General features: G+C 41.1%; 1 protein-coding gene across 1 annotated transcript in view; it reads left to right on the top strand.

Moving 5' to 3' along the window:
* The first annotated feature begins 10709 nt into the window (after positions 1–10709).
* Positions 10710–20032, top strand: part of MET (MET proto-oncogene, receptor tyrosine kinase) — a 71479-nt gene continuing 62156 nt past the window's right edge. Inside the window, exon 1 of the mRNA XM_075716226.1 lies at positions 10710–11918. Coding sequence (XP_075572341.1) covers positions 10719–11918 — 1200 coding nt within the window. The 5' untranslated portion in view covers positions 10710–10718. The remainder of the gene's footprint in view (positions 11919–20032) is intronic.

The raw sequence follows: 20032 nt of genomic DNA, 5'->3' as shown, positions 1-20032 counted from the left end.
CCTATCATCCCTGTTAAGTTATGCCTTCTACATCTCAGTATTTACCCTGTATCATCTATTGCTCATTTTAAATGAGGTAATATTGAGATTCTGTCATGTCAACAGATCTTCTGCCTTTCAGGCTGTTTTAAGCACCCCGTTTTCTAGTCCTTAGTCAGCTCAGCTATCACAGGAATCGATGAGAATATTGTTTGCATAAAGAGTGCAGAGTCGTCTTGGAAAATGTGGTGGCTTCACAGTAAAGGAATGTAACTTATCCTGACAAACCTTAGGTCTGAAACCAGGCTTTCGTGTGAAAATCCAGATGTGTAAGAGTTTAGATCTGTCCCATCATCACCCCCAACAGCTGTATCTTGTTCAAATTTAAATTGCTCAAGTGAGTAATTATTAATCGCATGAGTAGTCCCTTTTTGTATTTGAACATGACATACATGGTGCTAATAACCGATACAATACAATTTGAATATTTTAAGTAGGATCGAGGATGTAAAAGAAAATATTCTTGTAAAATGACAGTGACTTTTGCTCAGTGCCTGAAGTGTTGAATTCAGTGCTATCAACTACTTAACAAAACCTCATGCTCAGGAGCAATTGTTGCCATATAAAGTCCTAAATTAAAAACACACATTAACTGACATTTCCAATTTTACCACTGCCATTTTATTTTCCTTTTGGATAAGCAGACCAAGCTTAAAATTATGGGTAAGATCCAGAGAGGCTACTTTGGCATCTAAAATGGGGTTTAGAGTGAGTTCAGGGCGTAAGTCCAAGAAAGGGATCCAGAAAGCTAACACTCACTGGCCACAAAGCTCTCAGGTGCATAGATTAACCGGTGCCTGCACTTTGTGCTGACTATGCCCTGGATCTCACCTGAGCTTCAGCTCTGCAGGAGAAGAAATCACATGGAGCAGTAAGAGGCCCTCCGTCCTGGCCGGGTTACAGCTCCCAGCTAAGCTCGCTTGCAGTCCCCGGACAGGATGGAGCCAGGCACCGCAGACGGGTCCTGCTGCTGACAGGCTGCCTCCAGTCCCACGCTAAATCCCTGCTCTTCCTCCTGGCCTGCTCGGTTCCAAAGCTTAAGGACCATGTTGCCTAGGAGGAGTCGCATCCACGCCTTCCACTCTCTGCATCTTCCCACTGGGACAGGAGAAGGAGAGCGAGGAACAGCCGTCGGGGTGGGATGCTGGATCTCTCACGGCAGAAGGGCAGGAGAGATCCCCTCACAGGGGAGGGCAGGTGGCAGAGACGGGCAGAGCCAAGCTCTAGTCCCACATTTAGGTCTTTGGCCAACCTGTTCATGTGGGGATGAAGACCATGGTTTTAAATCAACTGCTTTATGGCAAGGCACCATCCTACAGCTCAGCCTTGCTGTGCTGTGCCCATTGTGAACACTGGCACTAAGCCCTTCATATTTCGGAGGTGTTTTGTAAGAATGAGCTAATTTATCCCCATGTCACCCCTATGAGAAGGGTAAATACTCTCTGAAGTTTGGAAACAGCCTCTTTGCTTATCTCACAAACTCCTTGAATCTGGCTCCAGATTTCCAAAGGAGACACTCCAGAACCTGAACAAGTCCAAAACCTGGTACCAGGCCCTGTATAAACAAGAACCCTGAGAGCAGCGGTTGCATATTTAAGCTTCCCAGATCTCCCCAAAATGAGGGGAGGAGAAAGGCTGAAAGAAAGTAAATGAAGCAGCTGAACAATCTGTTCAGGGGAAAAAAAAAAAAAAAAAGACCTCATTAGCATTAAAAAACTCAGACCGCTCAGCCATCCCTGAACACCTTCTTCAAACTACTGAGCTTTTCAGCATCTTCTGAAGGTCAGCACAATATTTCAGAGTAAAGGCTGTGGCTGACAGACCCTTGCTGAAGGAGATCTGCCAAAAAACAGGAGCTGAGGCTGCTCCAGATCAGCCACTCTACTGATTGCAGCTGTGACACTGTTGTCTCTGGTGAGAGCCGGGATGTCAGATAGGCTGGTCCCAGGCCATTTTGGGATTTATGAACACCAATACCATAAAGTCCTTGGAAGCATATCATGAATCACAGGTTCACAGCAAGGCAGCAGTCATGCCAATGAGCCATCATTAACTCAGTTTCTAAACTGAGTGAAAGTAGGGCATCAGTTAAAGTGCATTGCAATAACATAAACTTGCAGTGACAAAAGTGAGGTCAGCATTAAAAAGAAAAGGTCATAACCTCCTAACCAAACACAGATGGGAAATGAACACTATCCTTGACATTGCTCCTGTTTGATTATCAAAAAGCTGCTATGAAGGTAAGTAGACCATCAGGTTATTAACTTTGGCACCAGATAAAGGATGTGTTCTGCTAAGCTAAGAAGTAAATGTAGACTTCATTACTTTCACTGGGTGGTTTACAAACGCAGCCAATCCAGTTTTCTCTGTAGCCGTTCAGAGGGTCTGCACCACATTTTTTCATGAGGCAAAGACCACGGAGTTAGTTTTGCATAGAGGCAGTTTGTGTTTTGTACAACATTACACAGTCATGGTTATAGTGCTTGTGGAACCAGCTTGGGCATGGAAGGAGTGCAGTCTACTTTCCAGCACTAAATACAACACATGTGGACAAATCACAGTCTCAGCCCAATGGGCTGTGCCAAGCCAGACCGGTTCATCAGCCTCATAAAAGCTCCTAGATGCAAGGAGTGGGCCTGGAGGCAACCTAAAGACCCCTGTGCAGTGCCGACACAGGTCCACAAGCAGAACTTTTTCCTGGTTTCTCCTGTACCTGGATAAGCCACTCCCCAGCAGGCTGAGTAAAGGAGAGCTGACGGTCTCGTTCCAGCCCTTTGGCAAGTTCTCCGAATCCAGGGGCCCAGCTCACTATTACAGACGTGCTGATCTCACTGGGACCCTGCACAAAGTTTGACCATGACATCTTGGCTTGACGAGCTATGTATCAAGCAAGGCGTCAGCAACCTATTGGAAATCCTTGACCCTAGGTTTTGTCACTAATTTGCCTTGTGGCTCTTGGAGACACATTGACTGAGAAGGGTGAAGTCATGGCACCCAGTGGCATGCTTTATGTGTGCCTGCAGAGCAGAAAAGCCGCTGCCTGACATCGTGCTGCCAACTCTTTCAGAGAAAAGAACAGAGCCAGCACAATTCCTTTTGCTTGGTATCCTAGGTATTTGTACCACACCTTGGAGGAATTCTGGGACTTGTTGAGTTTTAGTTGCTGTTATTATTATACTTATTATACTTACAATGACATCAAAAGGAGACTGAATAATTTGGTGTGCATGTAGAGCTTTTAGTACAGTTTTCATATAATATACTTTATCATCACTATCTATTGATGTACAGAACTTTTTTTTTTTTTTCCTTAACGTGATTAATGTTTGGCTATGAAGGGTTATTGTCTCAGGGACTCCTAAGAACCATTAGCACCAAATGACAATTAAACTGCAGGAAATGCCCTGCATCAAGATCATTCATAATTGCTGTTAGAACATTTAGATCAAATCAGTATGCTGTCTTGGTTACTCATGGCTATCTGCCTTTTAATCTTTTTCATTTTATGACCCATGCCATTCCTTTAATTATCACAGTATGGAAGGTTGTTAGCTTTACAAGACAGGAAAGGCTTCCAAAATCTGCTCTGCATTTCAATGCAAGAATTCAGGTAGATAGATGTTACAACCATAAAGCATAAAGTAGAAAATCTAAGTAAGTGCTGAGAGTAGTTAAGGGAATCGAGCTAAAACTGTGCTTGCAGCCAGGTTTGCCAACTTGGCTCTTTAAGAAAGGAGGAACTACATTCCAAGGAAATTACACTGTCCCCGTTCTGTACAGACAACCACAAAATGCTCAGACTCATGCAAGAAGTTGATCAACAGGATCGACTCAGAGATACAAGAAAACTGTGTTCTCCTAATGTAAGGTGGTTTTACACACACCAAAAAGGACTTGCATCTTTACCCGAGCTTGTGTGACTTCCTTGGTGAACCAGGGCATGTGTCTGCATTTATCTCAACTGGTTAGAGTCAATAAAGGTCTTTGCTTTCCATATGCAGTGAAAATACATTAAGAGATGAATTAGTCTGTCCAAACATGTGAAAAACTGGGAGTGAAACCCAAATATCTCCATGTTCACTCACCTGAAACAGAAGACCAACCTTACCTTGTGTAATTGGTCATGACATGTACAATAACAAGCATAACATGTTATTCAACCCCACACACAGCTCCTTTTCTACTTCAACTGAACACTTGGACTGAATAAGATGTTCACATGTCAGTTTTCAGGCTGAATTATTTGCTGTAGATATCAAGCTTAAGTCTGTGCTAGAACTGGATTTCTTTTACTGCCAGTGTAGTGGTAAAGAGACACTATAGCATCAAAAGGATTTTCTAACTGAAGCTCCACAATTGCTGACTTGCATTTCAGATGAATAGAGTGGATCAATAGTGTTGTGTTGTGTTCAAAGTTTACTTTCTATTTTCTTGCTATTGCCAAACAATACAATAATTTTTTTAAAAATCCTTCCATCCTTATGCATCCAGATGTGAAAAGCTGTCCTCCTGTATTTAAAGATCCAAACCCATCTGGAAATATAAGCACAAACAAACAACGAAGGACCTACCTTATTGTGGGTATTTCCTCCACGTTTTTCAATTATTCTTTGTGTATTTTGAACTTCTTTTCTAGTTCCTGTTCTTTATGGAATTGATTCCTCAGCCCTTAGAATGAGTACTATTTCCTCACATGAGAAATTTCCCTGAATAACAACAAATGCTGTATACCACCTTTTAAATTAGTCTTTCTGAACAATGTATAGCTCTTGATCTGCTCCACTCATTCATTATATATGAGTGAGTGTTCGCTGTGGTTTGTTATGGAAGAATCTGTAGTGCCACCGTAGCCCATCACAACAGAAAATTATTAAATAGATCCAGTTGTGCTACAGACCCAAGACATGAGTTGGCCTTAGGATGTTAAGATCTGAAGCAAGTTTCAAAGAAAACACTCTACAGTTTATTGCACTGCAGGACACCTACAAAAAATAATGCTAAATGAGTATAAGAATAACATTTTCTCCACTGCGAAGGATAGATTAGTGTTCTTGTGTTTTAATGCCTGTTAAAAATAAACCTGGTAGACAATGAAAATGCTTCTATTGATAGCTGCTATGAATTACAATGGTATATTTGACCCAGTAATGGACTGTGTATATTCAAGAGTATATTTTATGCAGGGAGAATTTAGATTCTTTTTTTGTATTTGAATATTGTAAGAAAAGGCTTACAGATCTGTTGAACATGCTAATGAAAGCAATTTCTTCTGACACACACGACTGCACTGGATATGTAGAAGATTTAGTTAATGGTAGATCCTCCAGCAATTGCCTAGGCTGTGCCCTCCCCACCAGTTCTTCACCATCAGCCATGTGCACGCACACACACCTCTTGGGAGTGTTATGAATGCTCTGTTATGCTCTATTGTGCTCTGTTATGAATGAATTTATGACCTAAATCACCACTACTTAGCCCTGTGACTCTATGCACTGGGAAAATGCATCATGTTAGTGTACGTATCATGCTGCAGGAAAGTTATGTTCCCATCCTAGTCAGGATAGTAACCTAAACTAGAGTAAAAATAGTGCTCAAGACAAGGGAACATGGATTTTAACTCAGATTAGCCATTTGAATTCAACTCAGGGATCATTTGTACATTTGTTGCTGGCTGACTTTCTCAAATTTCCTTGTTCTCTCTGTTATTTTAACCAAGGTAGGTAATTCAGGTTAGCAATTCTGACTTAAGAACATTTTTAATCTGTGGACATAGAAAACACATTAACCTCAATAATTGATTTACATATAACCGATCTTGTCAACAGATGCAATCAGTTAATTGAAAAGTCTGATGAACACGTCCACTGTGAGCTTAGTCTGTTGAAGCTGGTGCCAGTGCTGTGACAGATTTGCAACAACAGATTAAAGTTGGATGGATGGAGCTGTTATCATTTCCCCCACTCAGTTGCCCTGTCCTGTTAAATGATGCTGCTCTCTCCATAGTAGGGTGTCTAATCCACAGGGAATCAGGTCCTGAACTGGCACGGATTTTGGTCCAGGATAGTAAAGCAAACTGGACTCTCAGGAGCAGCAATCACTATGGTTATCCTATATAAATTTGCTACCACAAGTCTGTCAGAGCCTACAGTAACAAGATGTGCTAACCCAGTGGAAAAAATATAAAACTACACTATCAAATAGTTCCTTAAAGAAGAGAAAAGGCTACCATTTGCTGACAACAGAGTTTGCGAAATATGAATTAACATGGCTCTGCTGTACCTAACCTCAAATGACCTATCTGAAGACTAAATGTGTTCTTGTACAAACACGCTCTATGTGGGACATGCAGGACCCTGTCATTTCCTTTTCTGTAATAAAGCAAGGAAACATGAGATGCACCGACCGACAAAACGCTTGCTTTCGTGTCAGCATGTTGCCTTAGCTTGTGCAGATGCATGGGGTGCCTTGTGATCAGAGTTAAATGGGACCAGAGTTGTTGAAATGAGGGCTAGGAAAGAAGCATGACTCTTTTTTTCTGGCTTCCTTGCATATGACAGCTTGAACATTATTCCACGATAAGGCCAGGCCTGACTTGTCAGTACGGTGGCAAAGAGTGTGAAGAGGAGACATGATGTTCGATGTTTACAAATTATCACCCAGGCCATAATTAGGGAGAATGAAACTTGTAGGAAAACGATTGCTATTGGGAAGCTGTTAATTGTACACAAACACTCAAGACCAAGCCCGGCAAGAAGCATCAGCCGTAGCACTTGAGGTTGCCAGGCACACTAATATGACACATCATTACTAGCCACTTGCAACGGTTGACCAAAATCCATTTTCTCATCAGTTATACAAGTTAGTGTCTGCTGAGGGATGGAAAAATGAGCACATCATGACACAGGCTTTGAAAATATCTCTTACAAAAGAAATAATCCATCCACAGCTATTGCTTGCTGATAGTTATCACAGGCCAAAGCTTACAAGTCTTCTGTAGACACATGAAAGACACACTGACACACAAGTCACGGGAAGGTCACAAAAGAATGAACAGCATCCATCATTGAAACCAAGTAGAGAAACAAAGGGATTACTTGTTTTCCTTTTGCAACTGATAGGCAGCAACTAGTTCTTTGACTTGACTCAAAAAGTGTATCTATAGCCTAAGTATTTTGGTTCTAATTCAGCAAAACTCTTTAAGTGCTTAAGTTCAACTGAAATTACATTCTAGTATGTGCTAAGGACAACTGGGACTATAGGACTTTTGAAGAGAGGTGGGACTGAATTTTTAATTCTCCAAAGTTTTCCTGCTTCTTCAGGATGTATTCAAGTGAGGTGTGTTTGCAATGACCTGGCCTGGAGCTTACAAAAAAGCAACTCTGTGCTGCAGGCTGCAGCAGTGGAATAGGAAAAGACCCTGGGCCAAATACAGATAAAAAGAGGCACCAAATATCACGGGAGCCTCATTGAGGAACAGTGGAGTGTATACGATGTGAGGACTGTGAAAAAACAAATGGCTAAAAAAAGGAGTTGCTCACTGTACTCTTCACATAACTCCTATGTCCTCCCTAAGCTATAAATGTCTCACAGTAGAGCATGTGTCTTCTGATTTCAGGCAGCTTAAGGAAAGATACACAGTGTGCCGGAGACATGCATTGTGGGGAACCATCTTTCCTAGAGTTGCCCATAAATCTGAGCCTGAGCTTCCCATAGGTGGGAATCAGCAGGTTTCTCTCTAGGAGGACGCATGAAACACCTCAAAAGCATACAAAGGAAGACACAATGATGGAGCTCAGATATGAAGGCAAAGATGACTTAGTTTTCATTTATTGCTCATATTTTCCTTCCTGTAGTGGTGAAATACAGTACCTATTATTCCTGGCATCCTTTGCATCACACTGAATCCCACCCTTGCTCTTGCTGTTAAGCTCTTTGCTTTGGATCTCATTTGCTAAAGGAGTCTAACGAGGAATTTTCTGTCTCCAGAGCACAGATTCAAACCAGCACTGTTTTATCTGCATGTAGGCAGAGTAGCCTATCCAAGGAGACTGGCCTCACATCCCAAGATGTGGTTTGAGGGAAAGAATAAGTCAGACTGTATTTATGGCTCTAAATCCCTCTGCAGCGCACACTGGTATTTACTGTTGAACAGCTAGGGATCCTCGCTTTCAGACACTGGAAGAATGGGGAGGATTGTAAACTGAAGACTGAGGGGCATACTGGGTGGGAAATCTATTTGGGAACATATTAAAACAAGGACATAGCACAGAATATACTGCAACAAAGTAGGTGCCTGTCAAGTAACCTTGCATCTTTTTTCCTGTACTGATGGTTGATCATCCTCATCCTCATCTTCATCTAACTATTGTCCCACCTATTGTTTTCTCTCTCCACTGCAGTGTCATCTCTGTTACTTGGGTTTAAACTCATTGCAGTAAACAATATACCTGCCTCCACTTTGTGTCAGAAATAGAGCACTTTCGGAATTTTCTGCTTAATCTAGTATTTGTCAGAACATGTTGACTTGTCAGAAGTGAATCTTCAGGAATGTATCAGTGTTAGCAGTTGCTTGGGTGGAAGTGCTGGCTGAAAGGAGGCAGTCGGACCAGGCTCCCACTCCTCCCACTGCGGGGACCTTCGCTCAGCACCGGCAAGGCAGGGGCATGAACACGGGTGTTCTTGGATTGGGTGTGACTTCTGGGTGTTTCACACAAACTTTGAAAGCTCTTGGTTTCATTCGAGCACAGAGCAGGAAAAATTCTGTAATAGCAAGAAGTTTCAGAGGATGAGAAAGCGGTTTCCTGCCCTATACAATATAGAAGTCAGCACCTTGTGTACTGGGGCTATTTTCTAATTGTAGCAATATCCCTGCTCTTTTTTCTTTTCTTTTTCTTTTAAACTTAAATTCATGTTTGATTTGTTTCCAGCGTTCTGTAATCACTAATTAATATCAGAAAATGTTGTTGATTCGAAGGAAGATCTTCATTTCTCAGTACCAGAAGTGTGACTTGTTCTTACCAGCTAATGCTTGCAAATAGTCTGTGTTTCTGATTTTTATCCCCAGCTCTCAATCATGATTCTTATCAGGTAACAGGGAAGAACAATTCTTTGTTTCCAAAACCTATTATTTTGTGTAATTAATGAGGTAAGCCACAGAAAGAGTTTGGTGGATGCTGAAATAAAATGTCACAAGGAACACAGGAGAATTATTGATGGATTGTTTTAACCAGTCTAGTGAAAACACTGAATTTATACACAGCTGAAACAGCTCTGGTCTATAGTCAGCTTTCCATTTTGCTGAAAGTCTTAGTGAAATAAAAAGTCAATACAGAGATCCTGGTTCCTATTATTAGTTTGTAATTTTCAAGATTGTCTATTTAAAATCCTTTCAGTGGTCATAAGCATTTCTCTATTAGCAACAATCGCTTAACTATAGCCAAACTATAAGTATTTTCCCAAAGTATGTGATCATATTGCTGTTAGAATGCATAATTGTTTTCTCCGTGAAGAAGCTAAATTTGGCTTAACAACTGTGTCATGGCATTAACAGAAAATGTCTGGTGTGACAGGGCATAGCATGGACACTGCATGGAAACGCTTGTAACCACAGTTCATTTAATTGATCTTCAGAGGGGGCGAAATATCACACTAGTCATCTGCCTTTGGTTTTTCAAGCCACATCAAACAATTGTGTGGAGAAGTGAAAAAAAGAAGAGCGCTAGGTTTTTTTGATTTCATCAGTTAATGGCTGTAGGTCACTTGATACCCCTTTGTTTACAATACAGTGATACGCCTGTATCTTGTAAAGGTTCACCAGAGTGACTTACTGCTGTGGTACAGGGCCTAAAATAAAACTTGCACATGCCAGGCACCACATGATGCATAAAATATTCTAACAATATATTACAAAACCTTGTCAACACTAGGGAAAAAATGGCTATTCCAAGAAGTAGAGCTGGCTGAAAAAAAAAAAAAAATCTTTATTCCAAACCGGGCCCTTATGAAAGACAGTGATTTGGAGAGCTGGAGGGAGGGAGGGAGAGAAAGGGGTTTCTTCCTTTGGTCTGGTGGAGAAAAGTCTCTTCCTTGGTTAATCAAAAATATCAACAGAATAAAAGAGGCCACGTCCAGCTCAAATCTTCACATTATTTCATGTCTTTCCTATTTCTCATTTTTGAGCAGCTGTGCTAAGAAACAGCTCAGCCCCTTGAGGAACACGCCAAATATCTTATATCCACACACTGAAGCGCTACAACTGCTTTGCATGCAGTTGTGTCCTGAGTGTCCTGAGCAGATTTGCTTTCAGCTACCTGTGCACCATCATCTTCTAAACCATATCAGTCGGCTGGTTCAATGCCAATGTGAAACTAGTCATCTCTCTTCTGCTGCTGTACAACACACCGAGGGGTCTTGCAAAATTCATCATAAGAAAATCCTTCTGTGAATTGTTCTGAAAGCAGTGAAATGAGTACCCACAAAGAACAGTAATCGTAGCAGTTGCTAGCGTAAGACTATTAATGACACTACTGCAAGGTTACAACACTTCTTAAACTGAAATAGTTCAGCTAATACATGCAGCCTAGAAATGGATTTCTGTTGACTGATAAACTGATGTTTTAGTACATGAAATATAACCACTCTTTCCTTTAAATATATTTTGACAGATTAAATCTCTGACAATGAAGCCTTTTACTGCATATCCTTCTGGGTTTATCGTATTCCTATTTGCCTTGCTGCAGCGGAGCCATGGACAATGCAAAGAAGCAGCTAAAAAATCAGAGATGAATTTGAGTGTCAAATATGATCTTCCCAACTTTATCGCAGAAACACCGATTCAGAATGTAGTTTTATACAAGCATCATGTTTATATTGGAGCAGTCAACAAGATTTATGTACTAAATGAAACTCTCCAGAACATTTCTGTGTACAAGACTGGGCCCATTTTGGAGAACCCTGACTGCACACCATGCGAAGACTGCAAAGATAAAGCCAATTTATCTAACAGCATGTGGAAGGATAATGTCAACATGGCACTGCTCTTAGAAACTTATTATGATGATCAGCTCATCAGCTGTGGTAGTGTGTCTGGAGGCGTCTGCTACCGTCACATCATTCACCCTGACAACCCTGCTGACATTGGAAGTGAGGTGCACTGCATGTATTCACCCCGGGTGGACGGAGAAGCCGATAATTGTCCTGACTGTGTTGTAAGCACTTTAGGAACCAAAGTTTTGGTGACCGAAAAGGACAGGTTTGTCAACTTCTTTGTTGGAAATACTGTGACATCTACATTTCAGCCTCCTCATGTGCTGCATTCAATATCGGTCAGAAGGTTAAAAGAAACACAGGATGGTTTTGAATTTCTCACAGATCAGTCTTATATAGATATCCTCCCTCAGTTCCGTGACTCATATCCCATTAGGTATGTCCATGCCTTTGAAAATGATCACTTTGTCTATTTTCTGACTGTCCAGAGAGAATCTCTCGACTCCCAGGCTTTTCACACTAGAATTATCCGCTTCTGCACTTTAGACTCAGAGATGCGTTCTTACATGGAAATGCCTCTTGAGTGTATTTTTACTGAAAAGCGGAGGAAGAGGTCCATCCGAAAGGAGGTATTCAACATTTTGCAAGCTGCCTATGTAAGCAAGCCAGGGGCAGCTCTAGCCCACGAAATGGGCCTTGGGTTGAACGATGATATTCTCTACGGCGTTTTTGCACAAAGCAAACCAGACTCTTCTGAACCAACCAACAGATCTGCTGTCTGTGCCGTCTCCGTGCGAACCATCAACGAGTTCTTCAACAAGATTGTCGACAAGCAGAACATGAAATGTCTCCAGCACTTTTATGGGAAAGAGAGCAAATACTGCTTGAACAGGGTAAGTGACAATTAATTTGTTACATTCTCTCATTTTCTCTTTGCCTACTCCATTGCCAGGTAGCAGTCCCTTCAGTTTCAGCTACAAAATATAAGTCCCTGATCCTTTCAGATTACTTAGCATTGCTGATGATTCATCTCTGTAAGGATTAGTTCATGTAAATTGAGCATGAAAATCACTGAGGTCCTTATGGTGCTAAAAAAGTATTAGTGGAACTGGGGAAAAAAGTACTTTTTTTTTTAATTTCTAGGTAATTGTTTTTCTTGGGAGACTGTGATGCAAATAAATGGAATATTTAGGCAGTTATTTATTTTAATATCTCAAAAAAGTATTCATTAACATTAGTATCCATGTGCACTGAGGAGTCCCTGAAAATATCAGTCATATTTTCAACTATGTTAATGCTGAATCACTGCCCTCCTTAGAAAAAAAATGAAAGAGCTGGTTTGGCACATGCCATGAAGAGCCAGATTGTAATACAATTACTCATGCTTGATACATAAATGGTCCCACTGAAATCGGTTTTCTTAATGAAAGAAGTGCCTATGAAAAGGGTATCTGAATGAGGATACCGGTAGTCTCGGGTGGGAGGGTTGCCTCTCTGTGCACCATGTGTTCAGGTGGCTGCTGCTTTCCAACCATCGAAATATTGTATGTGAAGGAAGCACAGAAGTCATTTCTTCCCTTCTGGCCAGTGTCTGTGCTGGTGTCAGTTCTTTTAAAGGAAATACAGAATCTGGGAATCGGGTACTTTTAACATTTATTTTGAAACATGAAGCATCAGAGCTTTCAGTTGTACCTGCTTATGCAGCAGGGCCTTAAATGTCCTCTCTGGGGAGCTTTCTTTTCTCAGATACAAGAATATTGGAGCTCCGAGGTGGCACACTGTCCTCTACCAGAGGGCAGGGCCAGAGCTCTTATGATGGGGCTCTGCTCAGCCTCGTGAGCCAGGATGAGGCCTGTGTCAGGATGGAGCAACAGCTCAACCTGCATTTGGGGCTGGATGGGATCCATCGTTCCCCATTGTTGGGTTGGCTCCTGGTGAGAGTGGGAACCACAGGCCTTCATCACCCCTATGCCACCAGAGCCTTCCTCAGCACGGCTGCCCAGCACAGGAACTGGATGACCTTTGGAGATCCCTTCCAACCCAGACCATTCTATGATTCTATGACACCAGGACAGGGCAGTGGCACATGCCCTGTTGGAGCTGGGAGCCTCTTGCATGCAAGAGAAGGGCTGCTCTTCACTCCCTGGGGTGAGACAGGGTGGTCTGGGGAGAAGCATCCATTACAGAGCTGCTGTGGCTTCTCCCCAGTAGCAGGAATGTGCTCGGAGGTGGGGTGACCGAGTCTGAGCATCATCACAGCAGCCTCAGCATTCAGGGGACGACTGCTTATCGCAAGCTCCAGGTGTTAACACAGATGTAGGCTTTGCTGGTGGATGCTTATACAGCAGCCACAACAGACGTAGCATTTTATTCCTTTTTTTTGGAGAGAAAGGCGATTTTCAGGAAGTAAAAGCAAGTTAGAAAACTTTCAGCACAGTTAACTTGTTATCTTTCTTCACTGTGTTATTTTTCATTTCAGGTCTTAATATCTTTTTTTTAAATTTTTCAGTTAGTTTTTAACAATTAACATTGTTCTTCTCTGAAAGTACCTTTTTTCCTTATTCCTGGGATGTTTTAGTTGTGAGTTACTGTCTTTAAAGCTTGTGGCCTTTAACTTATCTCATTCTATACTTGCCTATACACCCATTTCATAAGGTGATCTTTTCATAACAAAGTATATCATTAAAATATTGACAGAATAATTTGCCATTTTTCACATGCTGGGAAGTACTTTCCTGTTTCAAAAGCTTTCCCAGAGTCTGCTGCTGCTTTGCATATCAGAACTGAATGTCTCATACTGCAGACAGTTTATTATAGTTGCCCATTTTCAAGAAATGTCATCAGAACTCTGATTTCTGCTACATTAAATTGATAAAGGGAAAACTGTTTCTGTGATTTCTTGTGGTTCCTTTAAATGGCATAAAGGCAGTCAGAAATTTTTGTCTTGATTGTTTGCTTAACACTGAAATATCAAGACTGTCAAGCTTTGCCATTCCATTTCATTTGCTTTATTCCAGAGGACTCATTCAGGCTCCAATAAAAAGTGTCCTGTGAGTATTTTCAGGTTTCAATCGGCCAAAAAGATTGGCAAGAATTTGCCAGGCATCCTTTTTACACCCATTTTTCTCAGGTGTGTAAAATAGACCTGCAAGGTTGGAAGGTGAAGGAAGTGAAGGAACAGGCAGAAGAAGGAAAGCACATTATTTCTTATGCTTGTGTCAGGAATGTCAAATCTGGTCTTCCTTGATTTTGCTGGTGATAAAATAATAACAAAAAAAAGAGTCCCAAACCCCTCAACTCTTCTTAGGCCCTTTTTTATACATTATAAAAACATACACGAGGGCATAACCCATTTTTCCCCTTTTGTAAGTCACCTTCAACTTAAAGCTTTTATAAACTGTGAGAGTTTGTCACAGTTTATTTTGGCAAAAATCAAAACTTGCATTTTGCAATGTAGCCAAGATGATCTTTCTCTTTGATGTTGAGAGAATAAAACCACAGACCACTGATGCAAGTGAAAGGCACTGACCACTGTGAGATTAAGTCATAGGACAGTGAAAACAGTACAGCAGTAAATATGGTATACCACTAACTTCAACATTAAAAAGAAAAATGAGCCTTTAGCAATGTTTGTAAGAGAGTGCTATCAGATAATTTACAGTTAGAGTCTGATTGATGAAGGTCATTTCATCTTATCAAAAAAAGTCCCACAAGACAATTGTACATAATTTTGTTGGACTTGGGGTAGTCCATCTTTTTAAGTGGCTGTCCCTCAGGACTGTTTAGTCTGAGGCTGCTTAAGGTAGAATTAGACCAAAATAAACCAGAATAAAACATCCAAAACACTTCCTTATCTCGTTCTTCTCAGATTTTCAGCATTTAAAAAAAAATACTTCAACTCATCTTGATGTGTTTGACAAAATTTGGTTTTAGCCTTGTTTCCTAAAGGAATGAAGTTTATGTGGTCATGCTATTGTATGCCTGTCTTTCTGTTAGTTGTCCTGAAAACATCAACAATAAGAAATCTTAAAGGTGTGAATCCAGAGACAGATGCAATATATGCTCAGGCTATGGAAACCGATGAAGTTTAAGGGTGTCCTTTATGAACATCGGAAAGACTCACAGGGACCAAAGCAGGTATTGCTCACCCATGGGAAAAGTCTCCGTCAGAGCTTAGCTGGACAGCAAAGTCAACCAACCACAAGATAGAAATCCATACACAACTGTGCTTCACTTATTCCAGTGCTCATGGAAAACTTTATAGAATCAAAATAAAACATTTCCAGTTGTGTTTAAGTGAAATACGTAAAAAGCCAAAACCTGGACTCATTGAAGTCAGGGTTAGGAAAAGTGAATCTGATGGCACATCTGATTGATATCAGATGTAACTCAGCAGAGCTGTGACCAGTTAGCACTTCCTAATAATTTCCTTCAGTGAAGAGCTGGCTGACACTTCAATAACAGCAAGGAGGAAACAGAACTGGCTTTGAATTAAAAGAAAAATTTGAGGTCATAGTAAAGGGGGTTTATTGCCCGAGTCAGGACAAGGATATCTTGAGAGGTAGCTGCTGTGGAGGGTTTTGAATCACTGTTCAGGAATCTCCTCACCCACAGTGAAGAGAAAACTGGATGTAGGCTTTTAGCAGACTTTATTTGGTCACAATTAGTCACTATCAGCCCTGGTGTGGTAATCCTCAAAGCAGAGGAGTACTTAGATGAGGAGACAAATGCTGCTTGCTTCATTTGCAGTCATGGTCCGGTAGTGTGCACCTCTGTCACAGATTAAATGTGATTCTCCAAGTGAGGAAGATGGGTTGAGTTTAGCCTTGACAATCTCAAGTATACATTTCAATTGTTATTAGTTAGATCATGATCTTATGGACTTTGTTTAGCCTTTCTGCGCCTCTTATATGCTAAACAATTGTGAGCTCAATTCTCCTCTGATACCCAACTTCAATCACTATTGACTTTCATGGAAAAGCATCTCTAAAAACGAAATCCAAGTTCAGCTCTGTAAAGTTCCCATGGTTTTGTTTCTTCTGCAGGTAAGTTCAGGTGAAAGCCTAAAGTACTCCATTCACCTTACAGGAAAAGAGAAACCACAGACAGGCTTTTGCCACCATATTCCCAACAAATGTCCTAAAGCAAGACACACTGGTCGCCACTCCCTTCAAATGAAAGGCACAAACAGTTGGAAGAATGTGAAATGAAAACAGAAGATCACCAAAACAAAAGATAAAGTGACAGTAAAATAAACACATGGTGATGCTTCTTTACTACCATTACACACATGATAGATGAGTAAAATTGGGTTATGCTTATATTGTAATGGAAGAAAATAATTGCTGCCTTTTATCAGGAAACCACAAAGGCACTTATTGATCTGTCATCCTAAGGGTATGTCTAGGAATATTTAATAAAATAAACAGAGACAAATAACTCTTTTGAGGCCCTGTAACTGTAATATCCCACACCATTTGGCTTAAATTTTTTGGCAGATTTAAAAAATAACACCACATCTCAATGATTAGGGAGGATTGATGTAGCTTATTTAGATAATCTCACAGCATGGAGGAAATGTTTTTTATATTGCAAGTAGAATGTGCCTGAATATTTTCTCTAAAAGTCAGACACCAGAATCTGTTGGATTGGTTCAGTCATTTATTCTTCTGGAAATGCTATATCAAATGGCATACAGCCCTCTGCCTGGCACGAAGCCTGCTCCCATCCGTACACATTTTGTGCGAGCTTCTTTATGGGTTCTGACGTCTATGAAGAATAAACTAAGAGGGACTGGGTAATGGGCAATGTGCACTGACGCCCTTTGAAACAGGCTTAAACCACAGCAGTAAGGTGACAGGCTGCATCCACGTTCCTGTTCTGCACTTGCTGCCTGTCTGCTCAAAGCCCAGGTGGTATCCCAAGGGTCCCCACTGTGCCCTGTACAACACAGTGCAAGGCAGGGTGTGCTCACCACCCAGCTCCCCTCCACCATTAGGTACGTGGCTACCTACCCAGCTGGCCATGCAAGACCCGACTGGGGCAAATAGCATGGCCTAAGGGATTGCAGGAGGAGTCTGAACTCCGGTTAAGCTGCATATGAGGGAGGCATGGGTATGGGTATGGGTATGGGTATGGGTATGGGTATGGGTATGGGTATGGGTATGGGTATGGGTATGGGTAAGGGCAGAGATATAGCTATTAGTGTGTAGGTGGTATGGTATGAGCATAGGTATGGGTAAGGGCAGAGATATAGCTATTAGTGTGTAGGTGGTATGGTATGAGCATAGGTACGGCTATGGTTATCTCAGGCTGGGCCAGATTCAGCACAGGTGTAACTACAGAGGTAAGGTCTGCTCTGTCCCGGGGACTGGCCACGTGGACACCCTCACAAGGGAGTTCCCAAGAAAAAGGCAAGGCAAGGAAAAATGCAGGTCAGGGAGTTTCTTTGGAAAGTGCCATACCGCCCTGAGTGGTAGGTATCTTTGCAGACTCTCCTGTTCCAAGCCCCAGGAGCTGTGGGGTCTAGGGGGTGACCTGTTAGTCCCTGAGTGCTGCAAAAACTACAGAGTTTCCTTCTCCTGATCTCCTGTTAGAAGCCTCTCTCTGTTTGCCTCCCAGTGCTGCTGCTTGATGTTTTATCATCTTCTCAATGAAAGCTGGATTTCTCTGTGAAAAAGTGGTATCCGTTAAACTACCATTTTCTGTAAAGGGCACTGCTTTATCAGCCAGAGTTACTAATAATGTTCCATTTCCAGACTTTTTAATCAAATTCTTCCACTGAAGGCAGGGTTCCCTATTAGTTATTAGTGCAGAAGAGTGACTCTGCTGCCTTTCTCTGGAATTGCACAGAAATAAATTCAGGCAGAAAGTAAATTTTTTTTTTTTTTTAATATGGACATCTAGATTCTCTGGTCATGTGGTTTTTATGTCTCAGAGTTTCAGAAGGCCCTTAAATAACACTAAAAACTAGAACTGAACACAGAATTATTTTCTTATCCTATGTAACTTTGCAAGTTTGAAAACCTTTGCAGTCCCACAAGAAAAGATGCCTAAAATGTAGACTAGCAGGTATGCAGCATTAAGGACACTCACTAGAGATGTGTAATATTCATATCTAAGCCTCCTTTCCTGGGTTCAGACCAAATTCTAAGGTTCCTTTGCCCCAGATTAAGTTCCTGGCTAGTCTGCTGATGGTTATTCTGCAATGGGACTGTGTCAGCCCCTCCTGAAAGAGCTGCTTGGATTTCTTTATAAACAATTCCATGTTCCAGAGAAAGAGAAGCCAGTTCTGCAGTGCACTGCATGCAGGTCTAAGTCCTGGATTCATCCCACCTGGATTTGGTAGGTAGTTGAGGCATCTGAGCAAGCAATGAATTTTCCTCAGGATCTGCTGCCAAATGATAGAGACACACATAAATCCTGACAAAGCAGACATGTGCCTTTCAGCTCACTCAGCACCAGCCTTACCTCAGCAGTTTCTCTACTTACTCTACTTGATCTGACTCAGGACCACATATTGCCGTCATTATTGCTCACTAAAGCAACAGTAGGTAATTATTATTCAGGAGAGTGTTGTGTTACTCGAACTTTCTAGGTGGCATGTGGGTTTCTGATCTCAGACAGCTTTTGCATCAGAGTGCAATTACTCCTCATTTCCAAAGATACAAGTGAAACCAGAGTCAAATCCCAGAGTAAATTAAAAAAAACCCCACTGCTAAGGAAGAAGATCCATGGCATAATGGTTCAGAAAGCAAGTGTAGGTCACAAAGAAACACTACTTGTACTGTCTATGGTGTGGGTGAAAACAATGAAATGTTAGAGGAGGTGTGATCTTGGGGGAAATGATAATAAGACCTTCATTTTCTTAAGACAGATGTTACCCTGCTTTTAGACACAGCCTGTGGAAATCAGGGCAAATTGTGTGATTTTTTTCCTGCTTTCTGGACTCCTTTCTATCCCACACATCTCTTGCACCACTGTTTTGGCTAGACATGCAGTTGTTGTGCAATGTTATCTTGGAATAAGACTCTCCACACTCAGCATTATTTTAGGATAACTGCTCTACTTGGAATTCACAGCTTTTCTGTTTCATCACAGCTTCCGTGTAAATAAGGACTTCTATGAAAAATGCACCTGATGCACACTACAAATGTACAGCAAAACTGCTTTTCTCAACACAACATCTCCGATGCATTATTTTATTTCTTCAAAATGTGTAATTAGTCAACACCTCTCTTTTGATAATCTGTATACTGAGTTAAATGTTGAATTAATATAAGGGAAATCAGCAAAATACAAAGATTACTTAGGTCCATTTTATCTGCTGAATCAATAGGATTTACTTAGTGCTAATGCACTAACCAGATTATGAGAACTAATGCAGCACTATTCAATGACAAAAGCAAATAAGCCTTTGAATGATCTTGACAATAGAACATGTAATCATCTTAATTTGTATTAACTAATTACATTTAACATGGATGTTTCTTTACCTATTACCTTAAGTGGAGCATCAGTACAGTAACTTCCTTCCCCCCTCTCATTTTAGCAGTGAAGTAGATCAAAGCAACAAGTATTAAGAGTTAGTGGGATAATACTATGTAAAATTTTACATCAATGGAATTCTTTAAAAAATTTCTCTTTCTCTAGGAGTCATAAAAATTTTTGTAATCTTTACCTTGACTTCAGTGAGTTCTAGATCAAGTCCTTGAAGTTGAAAATGTAGCTTAAAGGTAATGAATCCTTCAGTAATTCCCTCTAAATTGTTCCTTATTTTGCAACAAGTAGTATTTTGAAGGGTTGGTTTACTGTGTAACTCAGACCATCTCCAGGCAGTAGCAACAGAGAACAGTGGCCACTGCGTAGTTAGGATTGCCTGATTGTTTCCATCTTAAAGGACTGTTTCCAGTTGCTTGCTTTTTCTTCAAGTCTCCTACTTTGCAGCTGAGATTTGAAAAGTTTATTCTCAGAAAGGGAACATATTTCTCCTGTATTTTATAAAAAA

The sequence above is a fragment of the Pelecanus crispus genome, chromosome 1 (genome assembly GCF_030463565.1).
Source record: "Pelecanus crispus isolate bPelCri1 chromosome 1, bPelCri1.pri, whole genome shotgun sequence".
NCBI classification, from domain to species: domain Eukaryota; kingdom Metazoa; phylum Chordata; class Aves; order Pelecaniformes; family Pelecanidae; genus Pelecanus; species Pelecanus crispus.
The sequence above is the reverse complement of the archived record's forward strand: the minus strand, read 5'-3'. Positions and strand labels throughout refer to the sequence as shown.